The 11093-nt window shown below is 54.7% G+C and overlaps 2 protein-coding genes across 2 annotated transcripts in view; one reads left to right on the forward strand and one right to left on the reverse strand.

The window, feature by feature from the left end:
• Positions 1–11093, forward strand: part of LOC105505632 (SAGA-associated factor 29 homolog) — a 116505-nt gene that overhangs the window by 103470 nt on the left and 1942 nt on the right. The window lies entirely within an intron of this gene.
• On the reverse strand, positions 4250–7136 carry LOC105505718 (sulfotransferase 1A1-like; the record flags this gene model as incomplete). The annotated part of the gene is given in 7 exon segments (XM_011933646.1): positions 4250–4594; positions 4717–4897; positions 5419–5513; positions 5609–5735; positions 6566–6663; positions 6753–6878; positions 6983–7136. Coding segments are annotated over 7 exon segments (894 nt in total), but the record flags the coding sequence as incomplete, so codon positions are not given.

The following is an 11093-nucleotide window of genomic DNA, read 5'->3' on the forward strand; positions in this document are numbered from 1 at the left end:
GGCGGCCACGGCGGACAGGAAGGCGTGCACGACGCACATCATCTCCCTGGGGAGGAGAACGGGGGTGTCCCTGTGAGCCCTGCCGCGCCCAACCGCGGGTCCCCTCCAATCCCACCCCAGAGCGGGGTCCTCACTCGGAGCTTCAACCTAGCCCCAGGCCCCTCCACTGCCTGAAGTCACGCCCCCTGCACCTGCCCACTTCAGGCCCCGCCTCTAGACCAGGTACCCACCTGTCTCCTCTTCTCTCCCTCCTGCGCTCCATCTGACCCCAGCGTGCCCCCCAAGACCCCTACGCTGGCCTGCATCCTGGATTATCACCTCCGCCCCAGCCAACTCCTCCCCGGAGTTCCACCTCCGAGATTCCCAGGGCACCGGCTCCCCTTCATGCTCCTCGTCTGCGACAGGCCCTGTCCCTGCCCTGGACGCCCCACCTATGTCACAGGCCTGCCCACTCCCTCTCATCAGGCCTGTGCCTCGCGGGGTCCGCCTCCTCCAGGAAGCCTTCTTCCTGGCACAGACACCCTCCCCATCTCACTAGGAATGCAATGGCCTGATTTGGCTCACTGCAACCTCCGCCCCCGCCCCCTGCCCCACCTTTCAAGCGATTCTCCTGCCTCAGCCTCTCCAGTAGCTGGAATTACAGGCACGTGCCACCATGCTTGGCTAATTTTTGTATTTTTAGTACAGACGGGGTTTCACCATGTTGGCCAGGTTGTTCTCGAACTCCTGACCTCAAGTGATCCGACCGCTTCAGCCTCCCAATGTGTTGGGATTCCAGGAGTGAGCCACGGCTCCAGGCCTGGGCCCTGCCTGTTGTGCCATCCCCATTGTGCTGCTGGATCTGACGAGCAGGATGGACAATGAACCCCAGGAAAACGTGGGCCTGGTGATGGGGGTTCAGGCCATAGAGCAGGTAGACGCTGAAGAAGTGCCCTGGCCTAGCCACGACCCCCGTGGAACCCTTTGAATTTTAGGAAATTCTCATTAAACAACTTCTGGGTCAGCACCGACATCAACAGGAGAGCCTCACCAGCACCTCGGAAGCCGCTTTGTCCCTCCCTGTTTCCTTCCCCTGGGTGCCCGCTGTGCTGCCGTCTCACCCATATGTAATTCAGTGCAGCAGCCCCTGTAGGACACCTGGCAGATCAGGTCACAGTCCTGCTGGGCCCTCAGGCTCACTCAAGAACTGGGTGCTCCCAGGCGGTCCTCCAACAGCTCAGTGCAGCATGCTGGGGGGTCAGGGCCAGCACCTGTCCCTGGGGCCTCAGGCCTCCCTTCCTTCCCACAGCGGCCAAGATCGCAGGTCTCTACAATGACTCGGAGCCGCCCCGGAAGACCATGCGCAGAGGGGTGCTGATGACCCTGCTGCAGCAGTCGGCCATGACCCTGCCCCTGTGGATCAGGAAGCCCGGTAACAAGTGAGGGCAGCAGCTGCAAGGGAGGGGCTGATGCCCAGGGGCTGGGACTGAACCTTTGTTCTGCTCACAGGCCCCCACCCCTCTGTGGGGCCATCCCCGCCTCAGGCAACTACGTGGCCAGACCTGGAGACAAGGTGGCTGCCCGGGTGAAGGCCGTGGATGGGGACGAGCAGTGGATCCTGGCCGAGGTGGTCAGTTACAGCCATGCCACCAACAAGTGAGTGACACCAGCCCCGGGGCTGCTCTCTGGTTGCTGCACCCGCCTGGGCTGCTGCTCTGCTTCCCGTCTGCACAGCAGGAGAAAAACTCCACAGAGGGTGATGTGGGCAGGGCCAGCTGTGCAGGGAGCACCAGGTCCTCGCACTGCCCCGGTCCTCCACACTCCTCGACAGGGACTGCGCCCCTGGCTACACCCAGCATTTTCCTCCTTTTGTCCACAGGTATGTGGTAGACGACATCGATGAAGAAGGCAGAGTGAGTGCCCAGGCCAGGGCTGGACACGGAGCCTGGGGGCAGCCTAACGGCTGGGAAGGAGCATCCCCACCCGGCCACAGGTTGACACAAGTCCCTCTACAGCCAGGAGACACACCCTGAGCTGACGCTGGATCATCCCCCTGCCCCAGTGGAAGGACAGCCCCGAGATGGACCGGAGGCCTTATTTGGGCCAGGGCAGGTCATGGAACTTGGGTGAGGCAGGAGAGGTAGTCAAGGAGACAAACACCTTCTCAGGATGCTGCGACCTTGGTGACCTCACGGCCAACACAGTAAGCCTCAGCGTTCGCCTGGGCACTGAGCTCATTCAAGCAAAGCTATCCCCAGTAGGGACTTTCCCTTTAGAGAACATGTGCATTTTGATTTTACCTGTCCTCAAACTGGCCCTTCGCTCATTTTAATAGTAAAAACCACACCCCCGGGTGGAGATTTAAAATGCTAATAAGACATGTGTCCTAGAAATAAGCATGTATAGCAAATGCCCATGTGCACCCAGAGGACCACCCAGATCATGCTTACTAGTGACACCTCTTCCCACCCATTATGAACAATCATATAAGATTCCCACAAGGGGAGTTTTTCCTGTAGTAATCAACACTGTTCCACCCTGACGAGAAGCCCGTTCTGAACTCGCTCAAGGTGTACTGTCTTGTCTATTATGCACTTAACTTGGAAAATACAGTTTTTCTTTTGCAATATGTTACTCTGTGCTGCACTTCTTTTGCTGTAGGTCTCTTGTTTAAAGTATTTTATTTATTTATTTATTTATTTATTTATTTATTATTTTAGATGGAGTCTCGCTCTGTGGCCTAGGCTGGAGTGCAGTGGTGCAATCTCGACTCACTGCAACCTCCTCCTCCTGGGTTCAAGCGATTCTCCTTCCTCAGCCTCCCGAGTAGCCGAGATTACAGGGTTCACCACCACATCTGGCTAATTTTGTATTTTTAGTAGAGACGGGGTTTCTTCATGTTGGCCGGCTGGTCTCGAACTCCTTACTTCAGGTGATTCACCCACCTCAACTTCCCAAAGTGCTGGGATTACAGGTGTCAGCCACTGCGCCACTGCTTAATTTATTTTAAACCAAGAAGAGGAGAACCCAGGTATCACAACAGCTGTCAAGCTGGGAAGGAGTGTCCCCAGCCACAGATTGACACAACCCCGAGGAGACTAAATAAATCCCCGAGGGGATTAAACAGACATTCCTCCTCCACTCATCTCCTGGGTTTTACTTCTCCAGACCCTCTCCTCTCTCCAAACAGGGCAAGTTGGGGAGCTGGAGTGGGAAGGTGGCCGTATTTGGCCCCATTGGGCGATCACTCTTTCAGCTCAGGGTTTCTCTTGGCTTGAAATAGAGACTCTGCATTGAATACAAGTCATAGTTTTGTTGTTGTTGTTGTTGTTATTGTTGTTGTTTTAAGACTGAGTCTTGCTCCATCGCCCAGCCTGGAGCACAGTGCCATGATCCTGGCTCAGTGAAACCTCCACCTCCTTGGTTCAATCGATTCTTGCACCTCAGCCTCCGGAGTAGGTGGGATTACAGGTGCACACCACCACGCCCAGCTAATTTTTGTATTTTTAGTAGAGATGGGGTTTCGCCATGATGGCCGGGCTGCTCTTGAACTCCTGACCTCAAGTGATCCGCCAGGCTGAAGTGCTGAGATTACAGGCACAAGCCACTGAGCCCAGCTCAAATAAAAATAGTATTTAATTTAATTTAATTTAATTTAATTATTTATCTATTTTCAAGGCAGAGTTTTGCTCTTATGCCCAGGCTGGAGTGAACTGGCGCGATCTTGGTTCACTGCAACGTCTGTCCCTGGGTTCAAGCGATTCTCCTGACTCAGCCTCTGGAGTAGCTGAGATTACAAGTGCCTGCCACCATGCTCGGCTCATTTTTGTGTTTTTTTTTTTTCTTATTTGTTTTTGTTTTGTTTATTTGTTTGTTTTAGTAGAGATGGAGTTTCACCATGCTGGCCCGACTGGTCCTGAATCATAATTTATTTTATTTAAATTTTACTTATTTATTTCTCAAGGCAAGGTTCAGTCTGTCCCTCAGGCTTGAGTAGATTAGCCTAGTCACAGCCAACTGCAGCCATAACCTTCCTGGCTCAGGTAATCCTCCTGCCTTCACTTGCCAAGTAGCTGGGACTACAGGTGCCCACCACCACGTGCAGATAATTTTCTCAAATTTTTGTAGGGATGGTGTCTTGTAATGCTGACCAGGCTGGTCCCAAACTCCTCTCCTCCAGTGATCCTCTGGCCTCAGCTTCACAAATTGCTGGGATTATAGACATGAGCCACTCTGCCTGGCCCACAAATCATATTTTATTGTTTTTGTTAAAATTGATTTTGTTTTGTTATTATTATTATTTTTTTCAACAGAATCTCACTATGTTGCCCAGGTTGGTCTTGAACTCCTGGGTTCAAATGATCCTCCCACCTCAACCTCCCAAATTGCTGGGATTACAGATATGACCTACTGTCCCTGCCCCTCAATTCATATTTGCTTCTTGAGCCGCTTGGTCAGGCTTGATTTGCACACTCCCTCTGCAGTGACCCTGGGAGCCCCTCTCACAGCTCAGAGCGGAAGCTGAGGCTGCAGCCTGCCATCTTCTCCGCGTAGTCCGCATCGAAGCGCTCGTTCTGCGCCACGGTGAAGGTGGTCTTCCAGTCCCCAGCCATGCCTGGAGGAGGAAGGCAGGGAGCAAAGCTGGAGTCTCATCCCGGGGGAGGCCCCGAGTGCCTATGGGGAGGCTCCAGCCGCGGCTCCCACCCGCCCCAAAGCCCCGTGCTGGCCGGAGCCCACCTTTCCTCATGAAGGGGGAGATACTGTGGTCCATGAACTCCTGGGGGACAGTGGTGTAGTTGGTCATAGGGTTCTTCTTCATCTCCTTGAATGACGTGTGTTGAACCATGAGGTCCACGGTCTCCTCCGGCAGGGAGCGCCCCACAAACTCCAGGATCTTCCGAATCTCCCTTTTGGGGTTCTGAGCAGCAGAGGCTCCTCAGTGGAGGCTAGGTTTGCCGATTCGGGAAAATAAAAGGGGTCCCCTTCTCTAACCTCAGAGGGGAACTGGCCACTTCCACTAGAAAACCCACAGAGCCAGCTCCTCGACCCCCGGGGCCCCGGTCCCTGGGGCAAAATGAATTGCTGTCTGCCCTGTGATCCCATCATGAGCTGGGCTTGGCTCCTATGGGTGAGGACCGGGATGGTCGTCTTCTGTGACTGTGGCCCTGGGTGGCACACCCTTTGGTGGGGATAAGCAATAGGACTAAGTATCTAATCCGTGGCCCCCCTGCAGCTGACTCAGGCACAGGAGATGAGAGCTGTGTGGGGCCCACCGCCAGATGGGGCTGTAGCGAGGAAGCCTTGACCAGTGAGGCAGGATGGGGAATCCGGACCTGCAGTGGGGGCCGCCCAGGAACGGGGCTGGGCGGCCTTGGCGGGTCCCTGTGAGGTGCCTGCCCCCAGGTGTCACATGAGGGGAAGCATCGCACGTGGTCTCACTTCTTTCATGTCTTCATAGAAGAGGTAGAGAACAGGGTGGGCGTGGCTCAGCTCCTACCACTCCTGCATGTGCTGGTACCAGGACCTGTATGACACTGGAGAAGTGGGCAGGGGGCAGCGACACAGGGTTGCTGTGCGTTGTAGCCACCACCTCTAGGCTCCACACCCTCCTTCCTCCCGTCAAACCCACCTTCTCCGGCCATGAACTTCTCCAGGAAGCTGTCCCAGGTCCCAGGGTCAGGGTGCACCTTGGCCATGCGATAGAAATGGTAGTAGGAGACCGCCACATCCTTTGGGTTTCAGGCAACATAGATCACCTGCAGGGGCAGAGGACCCAGCCTCAGTGCCATCACTACACAGCTCGCCCCAGGCCAGCTCATCTCTTGGTTTAGCAAAGGAGGAACCTGAGGCTTAGCGGCTGACCTGCTTGAGATCTTACGGCACAGGTAGGGCCAAGCTGGGATTTGAACCCTGCTCAGATGTCAAAGCCTGGCCTGGTCCCTGGATCCATATTCTACACTAATGTAATCTGCATAAACGCCTTCACACCCCAATTTGGAGCAAGGCATGCCCGGTCCCCTCCAGCTCCCTCCTCAGTGGGCCCGTGAGCACCCACACGCTGCCTTTCTGAGGCAGACACTGAAGAGTCTTGTGTTTCTGGTTATCAGACCCTTGCCAGAGCAAGAAGCAGATGGTGTCCCCGCTGAAGATGAGACCAGGTTGAAAGAAGTGGAGCGACCTTCCCAGAACAGGACCGAAGCCGGGTTGCGCCGGAGCCTCCTTCCCTGGATTCCCATGCCCCGCATCTGGACGTTTTTGTTCTTTTTGGTTTTTTTCTTTCTTTGAGTCGGGGTCTCTCTCTGTCACACAGGCTGGAATGCAGTGGTGTGATCATGGCTCCACTGCAGCCTCAAACTTCTGGGCTGGGTGATCCTCCCAGATCAGTCTCCCAAGAAGCTGATACCACAGGCACATGCTACCACACCTGGCTTTTTTTTTTTTTTTTTTTTTTTCTTTTTTTTCTGGAAAGAGACTGCATCCCTATGTTGCCCATGCTGGTTTCCGACTCCTGGCCTCAAGTCAGCCTCCTGCCTTGGACTCCCAAAGTGCTGAGCTGATAGGCATAAGCCACTGTGCCCGGCCTCACCTTGACCTTCTGATCCAACAGAGTCTGGGGCAGCAGAGCCAGGGGCAGGTGTGTCTTCAGGAGCCGTGGGGCCGGTATGTCTTTCAGAGTCTCCAGCCCTAAGCAGTGGGTCAGGGAAGGTCTGGTGAGCTGAAGGCCCAGCCCTGTCTTCCTCCCCTCCCCTTGCACCCAGGACACGGTCACACACCTGAGGGAATCTCTGGGGCTCTGAACTCAAGGAAGGGCACCCGCATGAAGATGGGAGCTCGGTGACACTTCTCCAGGTCGCCGCCTTGGTAGATCATGTCCAGTATCTGGCTCACCCAGGTAGTCCCTGGAGAGGGAGGGAGATGGGAGGTGAGCAGGCTGAGGGCACAACCTCGCTGGCCAAGGTGGGGACTGCCGCCTGGGAGAGGGTGGGTGGCCCTCCTCACCTACCGGACTTGGGGTAGGTGCTGATGAGCAGGTCATCGGGCCAGGCCCAGAAGCTCTGCAGGGGTCCCAGTGCCTCTGCAAAGTACTTGATGAGCGGAACCCCCTTCACGTACTCCAGTGGCGAGCGAGAGGTGTCCTGGATCAGCTCCAGGTTCCCGCGTCAGGGGCAGAGCCAGGCCCGCTTCCTTTAACACCATCACAACAGCAAGAAAGTGGCATTCTTGCTTTCAGGGAAGTCACTGGGGCCTAGGGAGGCTGAGTGACTTGCGCGCATTCACAAAGCCAGTCAGTGACAGGGCTGGGACTGAAACCAGGTCAGCCTCTAATGCGGTGGTTCCCCAGCCTGGCCACACCTTTCATTCACCTGCAGAGCTGTTCAAAATCCCAGGGCCTGGGCCATGGTGCAGACCAGTGAAAGCAGCCTCGCGGTGCGGGGCCCAGATAGCAGGGCGTGTGAAGGTCTCCGGGAGCGTCCAGCTGTACTGAGGAAGCTCTAGGGCCTGCCTGTGCTGTCTCCCTACCAGCCAGTGCCCTCTGTCTCACCATTTCCTGCTGTGACCCCCAGCCTCCACCCAGTGGGCTCCTCTCCCCAATGCTCCCCTCCTTGAGCCCCTCAGGCCCCTCACATGTGGAAACCTCCCAGGCTGACCAGGCCTGTGATCCACTTGCCCGGCCACAGTCCATCTGGGCTCCAGGACAAACATGGCCCATTGAGCAACTGAGCTGGTACTAGGGGCCGGAGCCTGCTGTGGGAATGAACAAAACTCTGATGATTCAGCAGAATGAGGAGGGGACACGGTGGCTCATGCCTGGAATCCCAGAGCTTTGGAAGCCCAATGGGGAAGAATCACTTGAGCCTTAGACTTTGGGACCAACCTGGGCAATATAGCAAGACCCCATCTCTAGAAAAAATATGTTTAAAAATGAGCTGGGCAGCCAGGTGCAGTGGCTCACACCTGTAATCCCAGCATTTTGGGAGGTCGAGGTGGACAGATCACCTCAGGTCGAGAGTTCGAGATCAGCCTGACCAACATGGAGAAACCCCTTCTTTACGAAAAATACAAAATTAGCCAGGTGTGATAGCGCATGCCTGTAATCCCAGCTCCTCTGGAGGCTGAGGCAGGAGAGTCACTTGAACCCGGGAGGCAGAGGCTGCAGTGAGCTGTATCATGCCATTGCACTCCAGCCTGGGCAACAAGAGTAAAAACTCCACCTCAAAAAAAAAAAATTAATTAATTAATTAAAAATAAGTTTGAAAAATTAGCTGGGCATGGTGGCTCTCTCCTGTACACCCAGCTACCTGGGAGGCTGAGGCGTGATGATCATGCGAGCCCATGATTTTGAGGCTGCAGTGAGCTACGGTTTGGCCACTGCACAACAGACTGGGTGTCAGAGCCAAGCCCTGTCCCAAAGAAACAAAAATAAAAAAGAAGGAAGGGAAGCCAGGCTGGGGTTCCCCTAGTGAAACTGGACATCCATGGGGAAGCAGCCAGTATGGCAGAGGCCTCGGCTGCTGGAATGTTGGCTGCAGAAGCTGAGCAGCGTGAGGGCATCCTGGGCCATTCCACTCTGGTACTCACCTGAGCTCTCTGGAATCTGGCTCTCTTGTCCTGGTGGCTGAGTGTGGGGAGTGTAGAGCTATGGTCTGCCCTGAGGGTGTGGTAGGTCCAATGTGGGAGGGATCCAGAGTCAGGGCCAGACTTGGGTTTGCTCCCGGAAGGAAGGGGTGTGATTGAGAGTGAGGAAACTTCTCCATTACCCTCCTTAGCACCACAGCTGCAGCCAAGCTTAGAGTAATCTACAAAGCCAAGATGTGAGTTTAGTGTTTAGTTGTGATTAGAAAACACAAGAATAAAAGGCAAAAGAGCCCAATGTATGCATCTTTTTAAAATTTAGTTTAATTAATTAATTTATTTATTTTGAGAAGGAGTCTTGATCTGTTGCCCAGGCTGGAGTGCAGTGGCATGATCTTGGCTCACTGCAACCTCTGCCTCACGGGTTCAAGCGATTCTCCTGATTCAGCCTCCTGAGTAGATGGGATTACAGGCACCCACCGCCACACCCAGCTAATTTTTGTATCTTTAGTAGAGACGGGGTTTCACCATGTTGGTCAGGCTGGTCATGAACTCCTGACCTCAGGTGATCTGCCCGCCTTGGCCTCCCAAAGTGCTGGGATTACAGGCATGAGCCACCGCGCCTGGCCCTTTTTTAAATTTTTTGAGCTCTCACCAGGTTCCTGAGCTGCCCTCTGAATTCCACCCTACAGGGCAGGCCAACAGAGGAGCTTTTTCTAATTGACCTAACCAAGGGAAGTGAGCTGGTGAGTGGGGAAAAATGGGTACTCACTAGACAGAAACAGGGCAGGTCATGTTTCCCAGGGCAGTCTTGAAGGCACCAATGCTTCTAGTCCAGTGCAGCCTGCATGCAAGCCCCCAGCAGCCCAGACATTCCAGGCTCTGACCACAAGGCCAGTCTGCAGTAACATGTGTGGGCAGAGTTGAAGGGGCAGTGGTGGAGCAGAGCATGGATGCATAGAACAAGAAAGAACAAAGACACTGGAGTCCCATCACCCTGGGAGCCAGCCCCAGTTTCATGGCTCTCGGAGAAACTGTTCTCAGAGGAACAGTTTCATGGCTCTCGGAGTATCGCTAGAAGATCCTAGAAAAACATCAGCTTGTGGCACATGCTTTTGTTTCCCTGGGTTTGGAGGAGGCTTCAAGAGACCAGAGGAGGCTGAGGCTTGGAAGCCACAGGGCCCTGTGGAAGGAGTGTATCCCGCCATCCTCCTCGTTCTTTGTCCTCACTGTTTAAAATTCAAGGTCAAGCTGGGCATGAGATAGCTAACCAACCCTCTGAGTAAAGGTGAGTCTCCCAAGCTTTCCAAGAATTGCCTGAGTTCAGGGGCAAGCGGGCAGGTGGGAGTGTGGGGGAAGCTGAGGCACGGGGCTTCCAGGCAGAGAAGAGCCTGCTCACATGCTAGGGCCACGGGCCTGTCCTCCCTCCTCTGGAAGCCCCTTGACTGGCAGGACCGTGGGCTACTAGCTCTGCCCCCGCCCTCAGCAACAAACAGAAGGCACCCTTGACTCAGACTTTGTATTGCATTCCAGAAAAAAGCCCCAGACCCGCGGTGGGTGGCACAGAAAAAAGGTGGGAGGGGGGTTACACAGATCAACCCTATGAGGCAGGGGTGACTATTATTCACATCTTAGAGATGAGGAAATGGAGGTGGGGGGGTTAAAATCCTTGCCCCCAGGGACTAAGCTGGCCAGTGTCCTGTGAGCATGAGCAGTTACTGATTGTGTCACAGCCTCACCACTGCAGCCAGAGCTGCCAGGTCACTGAACCTCTGCAGGGCAAGCCCTCTACTCACTCAAATTTACTGAGAGCTCAGTAGAAGCCAGGACCATCGTCTGTTATTTTATTAACTATTTGTTGGCCATCGGCTCTATGTGGGACTTTGTTCTACAGCAGTGACAAGAGCTGCCCTCAGGCAGTTTAGTACACAGGTTCGGATGGGGTTTAATGAGATGCATAACATTTGTAGTATGGCAGACAATAAAAAGTGTTCAGGAAAGGGGGGCGGGCAGGGAAGTGCACAAGAAAGAGCCCCAATTTTATTGTATTTTATGTTTTTAGAGACAGGGTCTTGGTCTTTCCCCCAGGCTGGAGTGCAATGGAGTGATCATAGCTCACTTCGGCCTCCAACTCCTGGCCTCAAGCCATCCTCCCACCTCAGCCTCCCCCGTAGCTGGGACTACAAGCATGTGCCACCATGCCCAGCTTCTCAGGGCTGCAATTTTAAATCCGGCGATAGGGAAGACCTCCCTGTGGAGGTGGCAGGTTAACAAGACAGAAGGTGTAGAGAAGAACCTTCCAGTCAAAGGAAAAAGGCAGGTCCTGCTGTTCTCAGGAATGGCCATAAATACTATCATCCCCATCTTAGAGAAGGGGACAGGGTCGCAAAATTATCAGCGCGTTTCCTGGCTCCTCAACAGCTGGATCCAAAGTCCTCTGGAGGATAAGCCGCCCTGCCTGGAGCCGACCTCCCCTGGAGCGCGCGGTCGCGGAGGGCGCACAGGCCTCTTGGGCCCCGGGACCGGCTCAGGCTCAGGCT

Source organism: Colobus angolensis, unplaced genomic scaffold (genome assembly GCF_000951035.1).
Source record: "Colobus angolensis palliatus isolate OR3802 unplaced genomic scaffold, Cang.pa_1.0 Scaffold128, whole genome shotgun sequence".
NCBI classification, from domain to species: Eukaryota; Metazoa; Chordata; class Mammalia; order Primates; family Cercopithecidae; genus Colobus; species Colobus angolensis.